Source organism: Eriocheir sinensis, chromosome 35, assembly GCF_024679095.1.
Source record: "Eriocheir sinensis breed Jianghai 21 chromosome 35, ASM2467909v1, whole genome shotgun sequence".
NCBI lineage: Eukaryota > Metazoa > Arthropoda > Malacostraca > Decapoda > Varunidae > Eriocheir > Eriocheir sinensis.
Genome location: NC_066543.1, coordinates 16,235,987 through 16,258,728, shown reverse-complemented (window position 1 = coordinate 16,258,728; position 22,742 = coordinate 16,235,987). Strand labels below are relative to the sequence as shown.

At 44.6% G+C, this 22,742-nt stretch overlaps 1 protein-coding gene across 2 annotated transcripts in view; it reads left to right on the top strand.

Moving 5' to 3' along the window:
- The window catches only part of LOC127007504 (cytochrome P450 2L1-like), a 7,239-nt gene extending 1,620 nt beyond the window's left edge, over positions 1-5,619 (top strand). For both annotated transcript variants that reach the window (XM_050878606.1, XM_050878607.1), the window contains 9 exons: positions 760-859; positions 1,904-2,034; positions 2,119-2,337; positions 2,552-2,751; positions 2,912-3,026; positions 3,336-3,516; positions 4,359-4,476; positions 4,698-4,842; positions 5,105-5,619. In XM_050878606.1, coding sequence (XP_050734563.1) covers positions 760-859; positions 1,904-2,034; positions 2,119-2,337; positions 2,552-2,751; positions 2,912-3,026; positions 3,336-3,516; positions 4,359-4,476; positions 4,698-4,842; positions 5,105-5,289 — 1,394 coding nt within the window. In that variant the 3' untranslated portion in view covers positions 5,290-5,619. The remainder of the gene's footprint in view (positions 1-759; positions 860-1,903; positions 2,035-2,118; positions 2,338-2,551; positions 2,752-2,911; positions 3,027-3,335; positions 3,517-4,358; positions 4,477-4,697; positions 4,843-5,104) is intronic.
- Positions 5,620-22,742: the final 17,123 nt, after the last annotated feature.

Here is a 22,742-nt window from a genome sequence, read left to right as displayed (position 1 = left end):
AATTTACCTATGTCACTAGTTATCCCATTGTCTATGTCATTGATGTAGATAATGAATAGAAGCGGGCCTAAAACTGAACCTTGAGGAACCCTACTGGTAACATTACCCCATTCGGATTTTTTACCGTTAATGGTAACCCTCTGTTTCCTGTCGCTAATCCACGCCTTAATCCAATCAAATACCTTCCCTCTTATCCCATGAGCCCTGACTTTATTTAACAGTCTCTGGTGAGGCACCTTATCGAAGGCCTTACTAAAATCAAGATAAACCACATCATAGCTCTCATCATTGTCAGCTGCCTCGTAAACTCTATTGTAAAAGGATATAAGATTAGTGAGGCACGACTTTCCTTTAGTAAACCCATGCTGTGAGTCGTGAATTAAACTATGTCTGTCTATATGGTTCCTAATACTATCAGCTATTATTGACTATCATTTTACCTATAACTGACGTCAAACTAATCGGCCTATAGTTCTCCATAGAAAATTTGTCTCCCTTCTTAAATATTGGAATAACGTGTGCCTGCCTTCATGAAACAGGCACCACCCCTGTGTCTAGTGACTTCCTAAATACTTCTGTTAACTGCCCACTTATTTCAGTTTCGCATTCCTTTAATACCCTGGGGAAGCCATCGATCGATTCCACTAGAATGAGACAGAGGACAATTACACAATGCCTCATCATCTGTCAGTTAGTCACGCAGCCACCTTTGACAGCCATCCATTCACGTTTGCCTTCCCCCCCTTCCCGCGGCCACAGGTAGGTGGGGGCTGCCGCTCGTGGGTTATGTGCCGCTTCCTGGACCCACCTACCAGGACCACCTGAGAAACCTAAACAAGAAGCACGGCGACTTATACCTGTAAGTGTGTGTATTGAGAGGTGTGGAGAGGGAGATACTTATGTTTTTTTTTTTTTTTTTTTTTTTGGTGTGTGTGTTCGTGTATGTGCTGCCTGTAACCCGGTAGGCTTTCTTAAGGGACCTAATGGACTGCCCCAGCCTGTTATTGACGCAGGCTAATTTTATTTATAGTGGCTGACGGGATGTATGAGTCTTGCTTGGCTCATTGTGCCCCCCGGTGCTCCTCTTGGCCGAGGTCGCTGAAATTTAGGTTGATTGAAGATCCGGACAGCATGTGGACAATCTTCCACCACTCGGCGATGACTTGAAAAATCAGCGTGTTTCGGTGGGGACTCGATCCTAGTCCACGCTAGGTCTTCGGTCTCTCCACGCCCACACGCTAACCTCTCGGACACCGCCTCCCCAAATGTGCACGTGTGAAAGAAGGGCAGTGGGTACAGGTCGTAGTAATATAGCAGCAGCAGCAGCAGCGGCAGCAGCAACAACAACAGCAGCAGCAGCAACAGCAACAGCAGCAACAGCAGCAACAACAACGTCAGCAGCAGCAGTAGTCGTAGTAGTACCCGAAGAGGCGGCGAGGGGAGTTGGTGGCTGAGTGGTCAGCATGCGGGGGCGGCGTACAGACGAACGCAGTTTCGTGTCTCGCCCGTCACTTCAAGCAAGCTGGAAATTTTTCAGTCATCGCCGAGTGGCCTAAGATACATGATGTCCTAAAGACTACCTATCAACCCGGACTTTAGATTCTCTCTAAAAATGAGGATCAGAGATAAACACAGGGGGGCAGCGTGAGCCAAGCAAGATGGCGCTACTATAAAAACTTCCCTGCGCCATAACGGGCTAGGGCCGACCTTCAAGACCCACCAAAAAAGCCTACAGGCGCCATAGGCGAGATGTAAAAAAAAAAAAAAGCAATGGAATATCTTGAACCGATTTAACAACTGATTAGAAGAATCGTAGATAGTTTCTAGTATTCCAGCTCTAACTCCTCCCTACGCTTGAGGAAATGAGTGTTGGTTCGCTAACTGTTACCGTCACTGCTTACAGGTGGAGGATGGGTGCACAGCTGATGGTGTATGTGCACGACTTTCGGCTGATGCGCGACGCCTTCAGCAGGCCAGAGTTCACCGACAGACCTGATTTTCAAATCTTCTCGTTTTTGGAGGAAAAGGTTTTAGGTGAGTTTCGGACAGTGTGTTAATTGTTTTAAGTCTTTGTTGCTTGCCTGTGTGCCTCTCTCTAAGAACCAATTCTTGTTCCAGGCGTCGTTGGAACCAATGGCGATGCCTGGGTCAACAACCGCCGCTTCTCGCTGCGGCAACTACGGGACTTGGGAATGGGAAAATCCAGGCTGGTGGACGCCGTGCAGCGGCAGGCGACGTGGCTGGTGGAGGTCTTCAAGAAACAGGCGGGCAAGGCGGCGCCCGTCCCCTACGCCCTTAGGGTGGCCATCGTCAACGTCATTTGGCAGCTGGTGGCCGGTGAGTCGACGAGAACGACTCAAACACTGAACTTATTCTTCCCAGTACAACACTGACCTCTGTCGCTGGGAGAGATTCCTTTTGTTATTTCATCTCTCCATTAAGATAGAGAGGTACATACATCAAAGGAGAGATTAGCAGGTATTTTTGGGAGATGGTAAAATTATAAGAATCTATACTTCCGGCCAACGGTTCTAATATTTTCATTTTACAGGAAAGCAGTTTGACATCGAAGACCCAAAGATGCAGGAGTTCGAAAAACTAATGGATGAAATTTTGAGCAACCAGGACCGAGCGTCTATCCAGGACTTCCTGCCTTGGCTGCGTTACATCATGCCTTCCTCCGTATTTAAGCGACTAAGCAAATACGACAGCACGGTCTACAGCAAGAACAAATTCCTCACGTATTTCTTTGTAAGAGAGAGAGAGAGAGAGAGAGAGAGAGAGAGAGAGAGAGAGAGAGAGAGAGAGAGAGAGAGAGAGAGAGAGAGAGAGAGAGAGAGAGAGAGAGAGAGAGAGAGAGAGAGAGAGAGAGAGAGAGAAACTGATAATGGTTCTGGCTTTGCTCCTGAAGGAGGTGATCGAGGAGCACCAAGCCACCCTGAACCCCGGCGAGCCCAGGGACCTGATCGACGGCTACCTGATGGAGATGGAGCAAAAGAAGAACGACCCGGACACCACCCGCAGCAGTAAGTTTACGTCTTTTTTCCACAATGCCGCAGGGGTTCATTGAAGTGTTTTGGCGGTCGGCCTTAGCCTCTACAAAAGAAGGATTTTTATGGTGACAGTTTTGAACAGGATACTATACCTCAGGTGTATAAAGTCATGGCCAAAGTTAGGGTTAATGAACGAAACCGTGACACTCAGAAGCCCTGAAAACAACTGGGTGTCTGGGAAACAACGCGATGCAAAGCAATCTCAACACGCTGTATACTTCAAGGCCTCTTTTGGCCTTGGTATACCTAACCAGTCGATGTCATATTGAATTCCTTTTCCAGAACGAGATTTAGCCTTTCTGGTGCTGGACTTGTTCTTTGCCGGCAACGAAACCACCACGACCACCGTCACCTGGGTATTTTACTACCTGGCCAATCACCCGCGCGTCCAGCAGAAGCTACAGGCGGAGATCGACGCAGTGCTCACCGACGGACGCCTCGCTACACTGGAGGACAAACCAAGGTGAGTAATCCGTCCCTTTTGTCGACCTTGCTGCCGGTGGATATCTTTTTAATACTTAATTTTCTCGGTTTTCTGTAGGTGTCAGTGCTGCGAGCCTTCTTTATCTTGACATTATCTTCTGAACTATTTCCCTATTCCGTAGGAAAAGGGACTAAAATGAATACATAGTAGAAGGGTGCATATGCTATAGCTGCGCGTGGCTGAGGTGCTCATCTCCGAATTGTTGGCCCTTTGAGCCTGTGATAGGTAAGAACCACTCACCCGGGACACGGACCAATGTGAAATCTGGGATTGTCACACTTTACCTTTACCAGGTTTCTCCAGGTGCCCCATTTATAGACCAGTCCGAAGGGAGGATGAACAGCTGGGTGAGCTACACGCCGACTGCCCGGGCCGGGATTCGAACCCGGGCCTGCGGAGTAGTAGCCAGGAACGCATGCTAGGAAGGAAAAGCACACATGATTATAAATTACTGAACATCATCAACACCTCGCACAGTTCAAGAAGAAAATTGAAATAAATTCGTAGTGTAGCCAACTCCCAATAACATTATCGCTTTCCTTGCTACTGGATGCGAGGGATAACGGATGGCGGCGACCATCTCCATAATGAAATTCTGGCCAATATGGCGGGCGATACGTATACTGTGGAATGCGCTGTTTAATATAGTGTTTTCTTTATCATTTATCCGACATCATTCAGACCATTTTTTCGGATCATTCACAACATTTAACCAACTTGGGATAGTCACAAAAGGATGTTCTCCTATGAATCTGAGGTACAAGTATTCACTCTCTGCTGGCCTGTACCTGGCTCTCGAACCTCCCCCTCTCTTCCCTCAGACTCCCCTACACCGAGGCTGTCATCCACGAGGTCCTCCGCATGTCGTCCCTGATCCCCACCGGTGTTCCTCATGTGGCCAGCAGGGACACGACCCTCGGCGGCTACACCATCCCCAAGGTACTGAGAGACCCATTCCTTCATGTCCTCGCTTGTTTGTACGAAAGGGAGTGAAGATTCTTCTAGTATCTTTTGTATAGCCTCCTCTTCAAGCTAAAGCATTCGAACACAAGTTAGTCATCAGGCTACTGAAAGTAAGGGAACAAAGAACATGACCGCGTGCAGGACAGTATACCTAGTCAACAAGATCCGTCGCATAACCACGAATCTTGTATCGGCAGGGAGCGGTGATTAATGGCACCACTTTTACCATTCACCGAGACCCACGCTACTGGGACAACCCCGACGAGTTCCTCCCCGAGCGATGGCTGGACAGCGACGGCAAGTTCGTTACCAAGAAGGAAGGATTTCTACCTTTCGGTGTTGGTGAGTTGGTGTCGGGGCGATAGGAGTGACGCTTTAGATCGAAGTTTAGTAATTTGTTCAGTTGTATATTTTTGGTCATTTTTAGATGATAAGAAAAGCCTCGTTAAAAACCTTACCCATAAAAGGTGTGTGTCCTAGGAAGTAATGATCAGGGAATCAAATCATTCAAACGCGTACGTAAGATGTGGGGGATATCCCAGTGCTTCTTTAGGAGGCGTTAATCAAGGAAGCAATAACCAGTTCCTCCTTCCACCCCGGACAGGCAAGCGGCAGTGCCTCGGCGAGAGTCTGGCCCGCATGGAGATACTAGTCTTCAGCACCACTGTCCTCCAGCAGGTGTCCTTCTCCGTTCCTCCTGGCAAGACCGTCAGCCTCAAGCCGGACCCTAGAGTGAGGATCGCCCAATTACCCATCGCCCAGGACCTCCTCGCCTCCGTCAGGGGGTAGCGATAACTGACCGACAATTATTTATGTTTTTATTTACACTGACAAAGTGCAAATATCTGCAGCCATGACTATAGTCGGTTCCACCAGCTGGCGGGCCTAAGCTCCATCAACGCCAAGGCGCCTCGTTTCCTTTATGTTACTTGCTTGCAGTAAACTTTAGCCGATGGAGAGAAAATTAGTGCAAAATAATGACAAATATATATATATATATATATATATAAATATATATATATATATATATATATATATATATATATATAAACTTTAACCGATGGAGAGAAACTTAGTGCAAAATAATGACGGGGGGTTGGAAGGGGACACTGAGTCCATTACTCGCCGTGCTGCTCTCTCGTGTCAATAGACACACACACACACACACACACATATATATATATATATATATATATATATATATATATATATATATATATATATATATATATATTTATATATATATATATATATATATATATATATATATATATATATATATATATATATATTATTCAATATTATGATTATTCATAATTCATAATATTGTTGATGAAAAAATAGTATTACATACTAAGGGTATTTAAACATATTTTATTTTGCTTAAGGGTCAAAATAGGTTAAGATAATATTGTAGAAAAATGTCTTCATCATATTATAATGACATTGGTACCCAAGGAAATGAAGAATGTGCAACCTTATACATTAGGATATTAAATAAAGAGGGACTTATATCTCTACTTAGAGAAGTTTGTAGCTGTAGAGCCATCACTTGAGCAAATATTACCTAATCTATCACTCTAAAATAGTAACTTTCCCCGCATGTTAAAATCTCAGAAACGAGTAATAATAATGGAAACCGGTATCGGAGTGATGCTTAGTAAACTTATCTAAAAGAATAATGTTTTAACCATTAGAGTGAGTTGGGTGTGATTCTAGAGTTTTACCAAGACGTATGGCATACCAGAAGTAACATTAATTGTCTTTATCCAAAATCTTGTGACACGTCCAGTCCGTGAGAGTGACATTTATGAGTCTGTGAAATATCCATTACGAGTCTAAAGCCCTGTGGGAGAGATCACATCCAATAATATTGACCATATGGGCGACAGCTTCCCTCATCAGCAACGATGTCTGGACCTCTGATGGCAGTGAGGTGAACGATTGTTTCAGTCCTTGTAACATTATCTCTCTCACAATAATCTTCATAGACAGTACAAAGGGAGGGCAGTTATTATAGCAAAACACACACACTGCATGTCTGGCATAAACCTGACCAACGAGATGGTTTCCTCCCAAGAAGACTGACTTTGTTAGCACAACTCTGTCTTCTCAGCGGACTTGCAGGGAATTTATAAACTTTGTATCCCCTCTCCGGCCTGTAACTACAGCCACAAGCCAGGCAGCAAGGCATTGCTACATTAAAAAGCAGCCGTGTCCGCTCCAAAAATAGGAAAAATTATGTTTTTGATACCTCAGTTCAAAGTTGGCGCGGTGCTCGAGGGGCCAATAATGGCGCCCAGCAGCCTTATACACAGGGCCGCCTATGTTGGTACTCTCTTTATCAAGGGACTCTAGGTAACGGTATTGCGCGCTCATCGGCCAATTCTTAACTTGTTCTAACTCGCATTAAATTGACTTTGTATTCCTACTTTTAAGCAGTAAGGTAGCAGATTGCACCGATAAAAACTAATGCAATAGTATATTTATTGATAAGTATGTGACTTTTGAACTATGATAAATAAATCTGAAACGACATTCATAACAAAACTAAGTCGGAACTCCACGTAAACGGACAATGTCCAGCGACTGAAGCAACTGATAATTTTTTGGTTGACGTCGAGTCAAATATAGACTATTTTTTTGCGTATGGGTAAGTTTTGCTCCTTCCTGGCCCAATACTTCCTTCTGTTTACTCGTAGTGAGTTTTGATCAAATCTGAGACGCTCTACATAAAAGGCTGTATACATGCTTCTACATTAAAAGTAAGACCATGGTCAATAAATAATGAACATTATACAGAGGAAGTGTGAGGGATCAAGGCGGGTGTGGAACATTTCTTCTCAGCTTCTACGGAATAAAGCCAAGGAAATGCTGTTTTTTTTCTATTAAAACCTGTACATACATCCTTAGTACATATACTGCAGCAGTTGAATAACTAAAAACATAAGATATGTGGAAAAAATTAGGCAGACAAGCTCATTCACGCCGACGATCTGGGAGCGAGAAATGCAACAATGTTTCTGAGGCTACTGACAGCAATCTCTACTCTGTTCCCTCCTACTATCTCTATCCTAAATTTCAATCCAAAGCTGGATGTTGCGCCTACGTGCGCAACGACATCACTTGCTCTCGTGCCCACGACCTTGACTCTTCAGAAATTTCAACAATCTGGTTAAGACTTCATTGTCATTGTATATTAAATACATCTGTGCTATTTATCTCTCACCTAACTCTACTAACTATGTAAAATTCTTTGACTACTTGAACTCTAAAGTGGAGCACATCTTGACCCACTCTCCCTTCGCTGAAATCTCCATCCTAGGAGATTTCAATGTTCACCACCAACTTTGGCTTTCATCATCTTTCACTGACCAGCCTGGTGAACAAGCCTACAACTTTGCTCTCCTCAATGACCTAGAGCAGTTGGTTCAACACCCTACACGTATTCCCGACCGTCTTGGAGACAGGCCCAACATACTAGACCTCTTCCTTACCTCTAACCCTTCTGCTTACTCCGTCAAACTGTTCTCTCCCTTGGGCTCCTCCGATCACAACCTTATTTCTATATCCTGTCCTATCGCTCCTGTACACCCTCTGGACCCACCGAAGAGGCGATACTTCTGGCATTTTGCTTCAGCTCGGTGGGACGACCTGAGGATGTACTTTTCCGATTTCTCGTGGAATGATTACTGCTTCCAGGAGAGAGACCCCTCTGTGTGTGTCCAGCGCATCACAGAGGTGATTGTCTCTGGAATGGAGGCATACATTCCACGTACTTTCTCTACTCCTCATGCTAAAAAGCCTTGGTTTAATCACGCTTGTTCTCGTGCTGTCAAAGATAGAGATGCAGCTCACAAAACGTACCAGACCCTTCGAAATCCCGCTAACCATGATCTTTACATTTCTGCCCGAAATCGTGGCAAATTTATTCTCCGACTTACCAAAAACTTCTTCATTAATAGAAAATTCTAAAACCTTCCTTTTTTCGAATTCTTCCCGGGACTTCTGGCTTCTAGCCAAAAACATCTCCTCCAACTTCACTTCTTCATCTTTCTCTCCTCTTCTTAGTCCTGACGGCAGCACCGCCGTCTCATTTATCTCTAAGGCTGAACTCTTTTCTCAAACTTTCTCAAAAAAACTCCACTCTGGACGATTCTGGGCATATTCCTCCTACTCATCCCCCCTCTGACTCCTTTATGCCTGTTATTAAGATTCTTAAAAATTATGTTTTCTATGCCCTCTCTGGCCTCAACCCTCAGAAGGCTTATGGACCTGATGGAGTGCCTCCTATTGTCCTTAAAAAACTGTGCTTCCGTGCTGACACCCGGCCCGGTCAAAATCTTTCGCCTCTGCCTGTCAACATCTACCTTTCCTTCCTGCTGGAAGAGGAGGAGGATTTCGCAAGGCCAAACAGAGAAGATTAACCGCGATTTTCATGGGTGGTGTTTTTTTCCCCCGTTCAAGATGCAGAAGCCGTGTAAAACCATCATTTGCATCACAAAACAGTCCATGGAAATCCCAGCAACTTCTGCGACGAGTGGCTTTTCAAACAGGGGAACTGCGGCGCTGATATGTTTAAAAATGCGGGCTAATATATGTGTGTTATGAAAGAGCTGCTTCATTGCGAGAAAAAGCATACCCACGAAATACTGTCCACAAGAGCACACCATCGAAAGCACAAAATGAAATATATATAATGCTGCAGATGTAATGAGGTATGACCCAAAAATGATAATGGCCGTAGTTACGAGCTGATGAAAAGCAATAAAACAAAAAAATATACATATAAATGTTAGCAAACCACAAAAAAAAAAACGGGGTGGGGGTGGGAGGAAAGTAATGGGGGAGGAAGGGAGGTAAGGCCCCTTTCACACGAGCGGTTTCTGCCGCTCCGGCACGTGCCGGACGGTTTAGCTTTACATTGACTCCTATGGGTGCGTTCACACGAAGCCGGAGCGGTAGGATTACCGCTCAGGCAGCCGCACCCTGCCGGACTGAAAGCAAGACCGCAGCGGCATATGCCGCACAACGGTTTCGGTGGTCATGTGTTGCTGTGGGCGCCTTCACACGTCCGGTGTTTGCCTCATGCGGCGAGGGATAGTTGTCTGTCAACACTGGGGGGAAGGGCATGCCGCATGCGACCACTTTGTCTGCATCATTGGAAAGGTGGTATGCACTATATTTTCCATCTTATGAACTTTCAATTAATGTATATTGAAAATGTAAGTGCCTTACATATTAAAGGGAGGTTTCCACTTAGGCGTTTCCCATGTTAAATGGCTTGTCTTCTTTTCAATTCTCCTCCCTTATTTCTTAACCGATTTGCTTCATTCAAAAACCATTTTATTCAGGAAGGATGAGGAAAGAAGGTGGAGTCCTTTATTGTTAATAACAAAGGAAACAAATATTTTTGTTGTTCGATGAATAATAATAAAATTAAAACATTAATATTTTCCAAAAATCAAAATAAACTTCAAAGAAAATCAAGCAGACTCTCAGTTGTTGCTTTTGTATTGTTTCATAACCCTTAAGCACTGAAACTAGCATAACAATAAATACCTAGGAGGAGATATTTTTTAGAGTGCAAAATCATGGTTTTGAGATATCAAGTGATAAAGTTTAAATATTTATTGAATTTTACCTATTCCACCTAGGGACTTGAAATCCACAGGATATATACATCATGATATGAAGAAAAAGCAGACATGGTTTCCCTTACTTACTTTCATTGATTGTGTAAACAGGCTGCTTTGTTTACCCAAGGTTACGTCTTTTTTACGGGGTCATAAATCCATGTACTCGAAATTTACCATATTTCGCCGTATTTCAAAGTAAAAACCAGTGTTCTACTGTCTAATATCAATAAAATGTAATTAGAAATACATTTGAAGTGGATACATAGAGTATTTTGTTGGATTTATGAAAAAAATTATATAAAACGATTTTTCATGGATAAATACGAAAAATATTAGTGACTGCTAAAATTTCCCATTTTCTTAGCCAGTGGTGAGAGCGAACATAAGAGTTTCATGACAGACCAAGAAAACAATTTCTAAAATTAAAAAGGGGTGAAAACATGGCTTGCTGCCCGTAGCGCCGCGCCTTGGAAATTCCCACAACTCTTACGATTGTCAAACATGTAAGCTTAGGCGCCGAAACGTTTAAGAATATTAGGGTTGGACTTTGGTGTGTTAGTCCCGAAGAGTTTACATAAGCCCACCAAGGTCACGTCCCAGCCACTTACTCTAAATTATACGCTACTTAACTTTGATACTCACTCACTCCTTTCTCACTCCTTACTCATTCCTTGGTTATCTCTCTCTTATTTTTCTTTCTCTCTCATTCTTTGTTTGCTAGTTATTTTGTCTTTGCCAACTCTTGGTTTATTTGTTTTCTTCTCTTTTCTTTCTTGTTTATTTTTTCTTCCTCTGTTCCTCTTTTCTTTTCTTTTCTTTCTTTGTTTTCCTTCCCTTTCCCTTCCTTTTGTCAATTTTTCTTTATCCCTCTTTTCTTTTCTTTATTTGTTTTCCTTCCTTCTCCCTTCCATTTGTTTTTGTTTTGTTTTTGTTCTCCTCTTTCTCTCTTTTCTTTCTCTTCACTTGTTTTTTTCTCACTTCCATTTCTTTTGTTCTCCTCTTCCTTTTTTTTCCTTTTCTGTTTTTCCCATTTCTACCTTCCTTTATCCTTTCTTCTTTCGTTGCCTTCTTCCCTTCTTCTTCATATCTCTCACTCCCTTCATCTTTCCTCCCTGCCATTCCTCATTTGTTCTCTCGTATCACTTATTTTCCTGATGTTTTCCTGTCCCTGTCATTCTCCTCCTCCTTTCTTCTTATCCTTTCGTTCCCTTCTTCCCTTCTCCTTCATATCTCTCACTCCCTTCATCCTCCTTCTATTCCTCATTTGCTCTTTCATATCAGTTATTTTCGTGATATTTTGCCGTCCTTGGAGTTTACTAATTTCTCGTATCTCATTTTAATAGTCCTGTCACACTTATCTTGCATATTTGATCCTTTTCCCTCACGCTACCCTTCATAATTCACTCTCCTAGTTCCTTCTGTCTCTTTCCTCAGTATATTTTTTCTTATCCTTGAAATTGTCGCTACAGTTTCTTCTTTTCCTCCGTCATTTATTTTCTTGGTGTTCTCTTTTCTTACTCTGTTCTTCTTTTGCCTCTAACTATTTTTATGGTTGCTACAGTTTCCTCTTTCTCTCGTCTTTTTTTTTTTTTTTTGGATTTCTTTTCCGTTTCTCTATTCTTCTTACTTTTTCCCGTAGCTAGTTATGACGAATTTCTCTTTTTCACGCCCTTTCTCTTCTTAGTTCTCTCTTCCATTCTTCCATTCTTATTTCTTCTTGCCGTGGCTAATCATCATATATTTTCTCTTTCCCGTCATTTATTTTCATGGTTCTCTCTTCCCTTCCTTCATTTTTCTTCTTCATATTTTAAATAGTCGTTACAATTCCTTCTTCTCCTGTTCTTTCATTTCTTAGTCCTCTCTTCCATCTCTTCATTCTTCTTTCTTTCTTCTTCTTAATTTTCTTATTGATAAATTGATAGTAAAAAGACTAAGTCACTACTATTCCCCCTCTCCCAGTCCTCAAATTAAAAGGAAGAAACACATATACATACCAACCAACACTAAAAACATACCATCGGAACACAGCACCTGAAACCCAATATAGATCCACCCACACAACCGCCTGCATAGAACCAAAACACACCCTCGCAACACAACACTTGAACCAAAAATAGATGCACACAACCGCCTATAAATACAATGAAAACACACCTTCGTAACACAATACTAAAACCCAAAATAGACACACACACACACACACACACAGAGCCGCCTGAAAATACAAAGCAAACCACAACATCCTAACACAACACTATATCCCGCAACAGATGCACCCATACACACAACCGCCTATAAATACAACCAAAACCGAACCTTATACAGAAATTTAATAACAGGAAGAAGAAAAAGGAGGAGGAAAATGAGGAGAAGTAGAGACAAAAAAAGATGATAAAAGAACAAGTAGAAGTAGAAAAAGAAGAACACGAGAAAGAATGGAGAAGTAGAGGAAGAAAGAAAAAAAGATGACGATGAATATAAGTGAAGAAGAGAGACAGGAGGAGAAAAATAAACTAAAGAAGAAAGAAGAAGATGAAGAAATAGAATGTGTGTGTGTGTGTGTGTGTGTGTGTGTGTGTGTGTGTGTGTGTGTGTGTGTGTGTGTGTGTGTGTGCAGCCATAACGCAGAGATTTGTAGCTGACCCTGGCGGCAGAACAACAAGTCACTCTTACACGTTATACAGGCAAGAACCGGATAGGAGTTATTAACAGAGAAAGGAGGGCTTAAAAGAAAGGATAACGTGGTACAGGAAAATCTTCTTGGATAAGGTCAGCGCTATAAGTAGTGTTGTTGCTTCCGCTGAGTGAGTGAGTAATATGACTCAGGTAACAACGCCACTTAACAAAGAGATATGATATGTTTTGTTTTCACGTCCCTCCTTCTCCTTCTTCTACTTCTGCTTCTTCTTTTTTTTTTTTCTTTTTTTTTCTATATCGTCTGGGTTTTTTCCTCTTCTTCCTCTTCTTCTTTCTCTTCGTCTTTTCCCCTTCTTCTTCTTCTACTTCTTCTTGTTCTTGTCCTCTTTATTATTATTATTATTATTATTATTATTATTATTATTATTATTATTACTATTATTATCGTTCTCCTCCTCCTCACCTCCTCTTCGTCCTCCTCCTCCTCCTTCTCCTTTTCCTTTTCCTTCTCCTCCTCTTCCTCCTTTTCCTTTTCCTTCTCCTCCTCCTCCTCCTCCTCCTCCTCCTCGTTCTCCTCCCCTTTACCTGATCATCCTTTTCCTCTTCCTTTTCCTCCTCCTCTATTTCCTTCCTTCCTCGTCATATATCACACCATTATTTCATACATACTGTTTGTTTTCTTAATTCCATTTTTCTCGCTGCTCAATACCCTTTCTCCTTTATCCTGCCTATTTGTTATCTCTTCTTCCTTTATTCTTTCCTCCTCCATGTCCCTCCTTCCGCATTCTTCTCTCTCTCACTTCCGCTATTGTCCAGTTTCATTCTCCTCCTCCATTCCTAACACTTTTCACTAATCTTCTGCTCATTTTCTTCATCTCTTTCTCTTCTTTCTTCATTCTTTCCTCCTCCATGTTCCTCCTTCCGCATTCTTCTCTCTCTCACTTCCGCTATTGTCCGCTTTCTTTCTCCTCCTCCATTCCTAACACTTTTCACTAATCTTCTGCTCATTTTCTTCACCTCTTTCTCTTCTTTCTTCATTCTTTCCTCCTCCATGTTCCTCCTTCCGCATTATTCTCTCTCACTTCCGCTATTGTCCGGTTCCTTTCTCCTTTCACTAATCTTCTGCTCATCTTCTTCACCTCTTCTTCATCTCTTTCTCTTCTTCCTTTATTCTTTTCTCCTCCATGTTCCTCCTTCCGCATTCTCCCTTTCACTTCTGCTAATGTTCGACCCATCTCTTCACTATAAACTTTCCCTAAACCTTTCACTAATCCTTCTGCTTATCTTCACCTCTTTATCTCCTTCCTTAATTCTTTCCTCGCCAACGTTCCACCTTCCATATTCTCTCTTTCTCTCACTTCTGTTATCGTTCGGTTCCTCTCTTCACTAGCATAAGAACATAAGAACATAAGAACATAAAAACGTAAGGAGTCTGCAAGAAGCCGGTTGGCCCTATACAAGGCAGCTCCTGTACACTCAACCCCACCTTGCCTCACCATCCATGGCTTTATCTAACCTCTTCTTGAATGCGTCTATGGTATTGGCACCCACAACATGGCTCCCAAGCCTGTTCCATTCGTCCACCACTCTACTGGTGAACCAATTCTTGCCTATGTCTTTGTTGAATCTGAATTTGTCTAATTTAAAACCATTGACACGCGTCCTACCTGGCTCTTTAGCTATCAAAATCTTATTGACATCCCTTTTATTAAAGCCCTTCATCCATTTATAGACTTCGATCAAGTCTCCTCGCAACCTTCGCCTTTCTAGAGAGTGTAGGTTTAACTGCTTCACCCTGTCTTCATAAGGCAAGTTTCTCACCCCCTGAATCATCTTTGTCATCCTCCTCTGTATACAGATTCTAACATCTTGATACCCATTCTATAGTAGGGGGACCAGAACTGAACTGCATAATCGAGATGAGGTCTAACTAGTGCTAAGTAAAGTTTGAGGATGACTTCAGCGCTCCTATTGCTTACGCTCCTTGAGATGAAACCAAGTACTCTGTTTGCTCGATTTTTAGCCTGAATGCATTGAGCCCTAGGACGGAGGCCTGGCTCTAAGATGCGTTGGCACTCCTTGTAAGAACTTGACGTGAGAGTTATAAAGTCAGCTGTTTGGATGATTTGCCGGACCATGAACTGTTGTGTGTTGTGGCCTGTGATGTCTTATCTGTCACATAAACATACACACGCGCACTTACACACACACACACACACACACACACACACATGCGCACTTACACACACTCACGCGCACACACACACACACACACACACACACACACACGCGCTCACAGACACACACACACACACACACACACACACACACACACACACAAGATAATGATGAGGAGGAGAAGGAAAAAGCACTGAACAGGAAGAAAGGAAGATATAATTATAGAAAATTATGTCTGTCGAAAGCTGTTTGGGGACGTCACTACACACACACACACACACACACACACACACACACACACACACACACACACACACACACACACACACACACACACACACACACACACACACACACACTTCATCTCAGACCCAACATCCTCAGAATCGCACTCACAGTTTTCACATAAGCAACTTTCAACATATCTTCCATCCCCATCCCCCTCCACTAACCCTGTCCCAACCTCACCTTACCCTCCAAACCCCTGGATATCATAGCATCTATCATCTGTTAAGGCTGTTCCGTGTAGCGCTCTCTAGTCTCTTCTACGCGAGTCTGTGGTCCATATTTCTTAGCATATCGATGTAAGGCACTGATGTATATAGGATCATGCAGATGGATATGAGTGGAATGTATGTGTTTTCTATCTGCATGATCCTATATACATTAGTGCCTTGTATCGGGTTCCTCTTACGGCTATTTCCCAAGGTCACAGAGAAGATTAATCGGGTTTTCATAGGTGATCAGTTTTCCCGTTCATGGTGCAGAAGCCGTGTAAAGGGAATATTACACTGGGCATATTTTCCGTGGATCTTCAGTCAAACCACGATTTCCGCTAACGTGGTTCTCAATTGTTTGTTGTTATTGCTGCTGATGAAGATGATGAGTAATACCGTCGTCCTTCAGTGAAATCTACCGTAGCTTTGGAAGATCGTGGACACGTCAGAAAACCACGCAAATATGAGAACCACGCCAGCGGAAATCGGGGTTTGACTGAAGATCCACGGAAAATTTGCCCAGTGTAATAACCCCTTTAATAAAACTATCAGCATGGTCTTCAAACAGTCCATGAAAACGTCCAGCTACTTCTGAGACGAGAGGCTTTTCAAACAGGCTAACTGAGGTGAGGATGTTATGAATATGGGTTAATGTGCTTTAGTGTTTCTGGTCAGGTGTGCGTGTGTGTGATCAGCCCAGGTGGAGCTGTGGTTGTGGGACTCCCAGCGCCATGTACAGGTGCGGTGAAACAGGGAACTCGGTCTTACCTGGTCACCTGGCAACACCGCAAGTCTCCATACCCCTCCCCGCTGGCTGTCCCCGCACGCTGACCTCTCGGCTTATATAACATCCATGACCTCCCTCCCCATATGTATGAACTGTACTGGTTCTATACGTGTGTGAGTGTAGTGTAGTGTAGAATAGTGTAGTGTAGTATGCAATGGGTCGTCTTTATATGGTGTATACGTACATGGAGTTGTGTGATGGCTGTAGTAGTAGTAGTAGTAGTAGTAGTAGTAGTAGTAGTAGTGGTGGTGGTAGTGTGTGTGTGTGTGTGTGCTACTCAGGCAAGGAGAAGGACAGACAGCAACTCCTCCTCCTCCTCCTCCTCTCCTCCGTGACCGCCACAGACACGACCAATTGGTATCGTCATGACTCACGCACTAAAGATGTCCCTTCCCCGCCCACGACCCTCAGGGCAAGGCATCCTCCACTTGCTGCTTCAGAGATCGCCACCTCCTCAGGCTTCACTGCCACAGAGAAGACCCACAAACCTATTATCTAGACTAGGGAGGAGTTAGTAATTTCCAGGGGGGCGCGAGACTTGGGGGGGAAAAGTTGGAATTTCTGTTGTTGGAATATTTGTATAATCTAAACAAGAGCGTGGACGAATATGCCAGGCGGACGTGGAGGGGAAGACTCATTCCTAAAGGGGAGCTGCTAGATTCTACAGCGTCCCTTCCACGAGCCTCAGTCAAATGAAACTCTGTATAGTTTTCATACTTTTCTTCTTGTCGGGTTCTGTGGACCTGTCCTACCACATGGCGGTCCACAAAGCTATCTAAATACGAGCACCCGTCCCTGCTATATACACCACGTCCCTGCTATACATACACCGCATGTCCCGTAAGAAAATCTTCAATAAGCGATCTTTGAGGAACCCGACTCTAGGTGGTGTTGGAGTCGCCTGAGAGAGAGAAAGCGATGAGAGTGCGGCCGTCCTCACCTCACCCGCCTCACGCTCACATCACCTGATAAACCCACCTGGCTTGTTTCCCCTCCCTCCCCCGACTCCCTCCGCACTCCCACTTTACCCCCCAAGGCTCCCTTACCCCCATCATCACCCCACGAACCAGATAGAACTAGTAAATGGCGGTGCATGAGCTACGCAACGCAACGGAGGGAGAGGGCGACGTTATCTAGCCCTTCCCGACTCGCTCTTCCTGCCTCGCCGTTTATCTCGCACGCAGCTGACGAGGTGGCGTGATTGAGAGGAGTGCGCCGCGTGGTCCCGTGACGTCGCGTGGTGGCACTCCTGCAAATTGAACGCTGGAGAGAGAGGCAAATGAAGGGACTTAGTATCGGCACCTCAGTTCTCTTGTTTGAAAAGCCTCTCGTAGAAGTTACAGGGATTCTCATGGAGGTTTTTTGTGATCCTGGTGATAGTTTTGCACGACTTCCGCACCATGAACGGGAAAATCACCACACCACCCACCCATGAAAACCCGGTTAATCTTCTCTGTGGCCTTGGGAAATCGTCCGAGTGGGAGCCCGATACGTTTAAGAATATGGATCAACGGTTGGTTTTGTCAGACTATTCCTCCCCTCCCGTCAATTGTTTCCAAAGGCCAAAAAAGAGATTAGTCGGATTCTAACGAGTGTTCCTTTAGGTTCATGGTAACAGAAGAAGGGTCAAACTACCCCCACCACGGTCATAAAAGTACCCCTGGAAATGTCCCCCAGAACCCCTACGAAAGCCTTGTCAAATTTGCGAGCTTGGGCGCTGAAATGTTTAAGGATACGTGCCCTCGTACTTCTACTACTAAGACTGTCATTGTATGCATAAGAGGGCCCACGCAACCTAGTGCAGGCAAATCCATATGCATTCCTTAACTAACAATCGGCTAATGCGCAGTTTCATACAGCTCCACGCGCTCAGAGCTGGCACATAAGGAGAGGGGAATGGAGAGAGGTGAAGAGGAGGCCTAAGTGCATTCTGTTGCTATTACACAAACGTACACTACACATCCTTATGCTTTTTAACTAACAATCGGCTAATGTGGCAATCTTCATACAACTCTATGCGCTCAGAGCTTGCATATAAGGGGAGGGAAAGGGAGAGGGGGAGGAGAGAGAGACCCACACAACCTAGTCCACACTGTTACCGGGGCCAACTACGCAGTATTATCTTACGCAGTCTGAGTCGAGTGGAGGAGTGGCGCTGGTGCAGACGAAGGGGGAGCTAGAGGAGAGGTCGTGAGGCTGGGGAGGGGGAGGGTAAGATGAGGAGGGAGAGGTGGTGAGGCTGGGGAGAATAAGGGTAAGATGAGGAGGAGAGGTCGTGAGGCTGGGGAGGGCGAGGGCAAGATGAGGGTGATGATTAGAGGTCGTGAGGGGTAAGATGAGAAACTGGGAAGATAGTACGCGTTAAGACCCAGAGAAATTGAGGGCAGGCGAGGTTTTAAGTTAAGGAGGAGGTGGAAGAGGACAGTCTATAGTTCAGTATTCTTAACCCGTCCGCTACGACTGGCACGGATTTCGCATTCACTGGTAGCCTGGTAACATATATGCTCCCAGGTCCTTCTGTGCCTCTGTGGTGGGTAGTGGAGTGTTTTGCATGTGGTACTGGTGTGCTGGATATCCCCTCCCAAGATGCGTGACCACATTTTTCTTCACTAAATTGGAGCAGCCACTTTTTGTTCCACTTCTGTAGCTTGGTGATGTCTTCTTGTAGGAGCTTGAAAAGGGTGAATGGTAATAAGAGAAGGGGGAAGGCAGTACGTGTTAGGAGCAACGTTGCCAGATTGTCGTACTCTGCTTCTTATGTTTGCCGAGTTCCGACCCAAATACTGCTTTCCTCACCCAAATAACTGCATTCATTTATGGTCATCGTTTAAATGGTTAATTATTGGCGCTTCTTGGCAACAGTTATGGGCTAGAAACCGGTAAATACGCGGCTCTTGAGTACGATAATCTGGCAGCGGTGGTTAGGAGGCGGATGAATCGCGGGCAGACGAGGTTAAGGCGGAGGAGGAGGTGGACAATCTATAGGTCAGTATTCTTAAGGAGAGGTCGTGAGGCATGAGAAGGGTGAGGGGTAATAAGAGAAAGGGGGAAGGTAGTGCGTGTTAGGAGGTGGAGAAATTGCTGCCAGACGAGGTTAAGGCGGAGGAGGAGGTGGACAATCTATAGGTTAGTATTCTTCACCGTATCCGGCTCCCATAACGACTGTTTTCCAACGCCACAGAGAAGACTGCTAATCGGGTTCTCTTCCCTTCCACCCCCTCAACCAAATGAACCAATCTAACCAAACCTACCCTAACCTAAACTAACTAAACCCATTCCTAAACTAACTAAACCCATTATCTATAGGCGTCCTCTCCACCCCCCTCAACCAAATGAACTTGCCAACCTAACCAAACCTAACCTAACCTCCCGTAACTAAAACCATTATCTAGAGGCGTCCCAACCACCCCTTCAACCAAATGAACCAAACTAAACCCATTATGTAGGTGTCCTCTCCACCCCCCTCAACCAAATGAACCAACCAAACCAAACCTACCCTAACCTAAACTAAACCCATATATAGGCGTCCAAACCAAACCAAACCTAACCTAACCTAAACTAACTAAACCCGTTATCTAGGCGTCCCTCCACCCCCTTCAACCAAATGAACTTGCCAACCTAACCTAACCTCCCCTAACTAAAACCATTATCTATAGGCGTCCTCTCCAACCAGACCCCCCTCAACCAAATGAACCAACCAAACCAAACCTACCCTAACCTCCCCTAACTAAACCCATTATCTATTGGTGCCCTCACCACCCCCTTCAACCAAATAAACCAACCAAACCAAACCTACCCTAACCTGAACTAACTAAAGTTACTAAACCCATTACCTATAGGCGTCCTCTCCACCCCTCTCAACCAAATGAACCAACCTAACCTAACCTAACCAAACCCATTATCTATAGGCGTCCTCTCCATCCCCCTCAACCAAATGAGCGAACCTAACTTACCCTAACCTAACCTAACAATAACTAGAGGTGATTTCCCCATTCAAGATGCAGAAGTCATACAAAACTATCACCAGGATCACAAAACAGACCACGGAAATCACAGCATCTTCTACGAGAGGCTCTTCCAATAGGTGATGATCTGAGGGCCAATACGTTTAAGAATAGGGGTGTCGGTCTCCTTCTCCTCCTCGTTCTTATATACTTCTTTCATCTGTGTCTGTCTGCCTGTCTTTCATTTTTCATTTCTTCCTTCCATCTCGTTTGTTCCTCCTGATGCTAGTTTTGTTTTTCTTATCTTGTTTATCTTATGGAGGAAGGAGTGAAGGAAGGGGACAACATGGGTATAGTGTAGGTAGGCAGTGACTGAAGGAGAGGTTTGTGGGCAATGACTTGGGGATGAGAAAGATAATAAATGAAAGGGATATGGAGGAAGGAGTGAAGGAAAGAGGTGAAGGAAGGGGAAGGGAAGGGGACAGACAATTTGGTTACACTATAGGTAGGCAGGGTTTGAAGGAGAGGTGTGTGGGCAATGACTTGGGGATGGGAAGGACGATAGGTGAGGGGGATAGGGAGGTAGAGGAGGAGGAAGGGAGGAAGAGGAGGAGGAAGACATGAAGGAAGGGGAGGAAGGGAACAATCTGGTTACACTATAAGTAGGAGGGGATGAATGGAGAGGTGTGTGGGCAATGACTTGGTGATGGGAAGGACGATAGGTGAGGGGGATAGGGAGGTAGAGGAGGAGGAAGGGAGGAAGATGAGGAGGAAGACATGAAGGAAGGGGAAGGAAGGGAACAAACTGGTTACATTATAGGTAGGAGGGGATGAATGGAGAGGTGTGCGGGCAATGACTTGGTGATGGGAAGGACGATAGGTGAGGGGGATAGGGAGGAAGAGGTGAAGGAAGGGGAAGGGAAAGGAACAATCTGGTCACACTATAGGTAGGAAAGGATGAATGGAGAGGTGTGCGGGCAATGACTTGGTGATGGGAAGGATGATAGGTGAGGGGAATGTATAGGAAGGGGAGGAGGAGAAGGGAGGAAGGGGGAGAGGGAATGAGAGAGAGAGGGGGGTTCGCGGGAGGTCGTGGAGGCGAGGCCGAACGTACAGTCGTACACATGCGAATATCACGTGATTCCCTTGCATTTTCACCTCTCTCTCTCTCTCTCTCTCTCTCTCTCTCTCTCTCTCTCTCTCTCTCTCTCTCTCTCTCTCTCTCTCTCTGGGGGATTGGGGAGGAGGTGGGGCAGACTACAATAAACTAGAAATTGAGGAAACCGACTTATATAACCAACACACGCGCACACACACACACACACACACACACAACCTTGAACACAAACGCTCACACATTCAGGCACCACACACACACACACACACACACACACACACACACACACACACACACTCCACTACCACGACACCCCTATAATCACACCACCACCACCGACTCTAATCACCACCACCACCACCACCACCGCATCCTTGCCCTCGTAAAACTACCAAGATAAGTGTTATAGGTTACCAGGCGACTTATTTACAAACATAAGTCTAACACACACACACACACACACACACACACACACACACACACATTAATTTTGATAAGGCTTTCGTGGAGGTTTTGCGCATTTCCTGGGGTAGTTTTATGACCCCGGTAGTAGTTTGACCCGTCGTCTGTACCATGAACCTAAGGAAACACTTATGAGAACTCGATTGATCTCTCTTTGGCCTTTGGATATAGCTGATGTGAGAGGTGGAGGCGCCTGAGAATACTGAGTCACTGATCACCGCTACGTTACTGAGCACGGACACCCGTCGATCATTCTAGCATCTTCGTATATCACATCTACGAACTACATATCCGTGAGAGAGAGAGAGAGAGAGAGAGAGAGAGAGAGAGAGAGAGAGAGAGAGAGAGTTAACGAAATCACCATCAATCAACACACACACACACACACACACACACACACACACACACACGCACACTATAACACACAACCCGTTCTTCCTTTTCGTCCCTCACGTGGTCTGTCCCGTGCCACCACCAACATCACCTCAATCACCTCAATCACATCAATCACCACAGTATCGGCTTTCACTCACTCCCCCGGAACAGGACACTTGCGGTTCATGTCTTTCGCCACCTCAAGCCTTACTTATATCCACCCTCTTAGGTCCACCAATCCACTGAAGAAGTTGAAGAAGAAGAAGAAGAAGAAGAAGAAGAAGAAGGCAGCACTACTCACTACCATAAGTTTCTTCTCAACAACACCATCACCACCACCACCATTATCATCATAACCACCATCACCACCACCACCACCACCATTACGGCCTCTTCCTAACCCTCCACAACCAACACCACCATCACCACAAACACCACAAAATCATTTTCCACAAACTTAACCACAAACATTACCACCATAACCACCATCGCAACCTTTTAATTCACCCACACAATCACCCTAGCACCCTACAACCAAAACTTCTTCTTCTTCTTCTTCTTCTTCTTCTTCTTCTTCCTCTTTTTCTTCTTCTCTGTTCTTGCTTC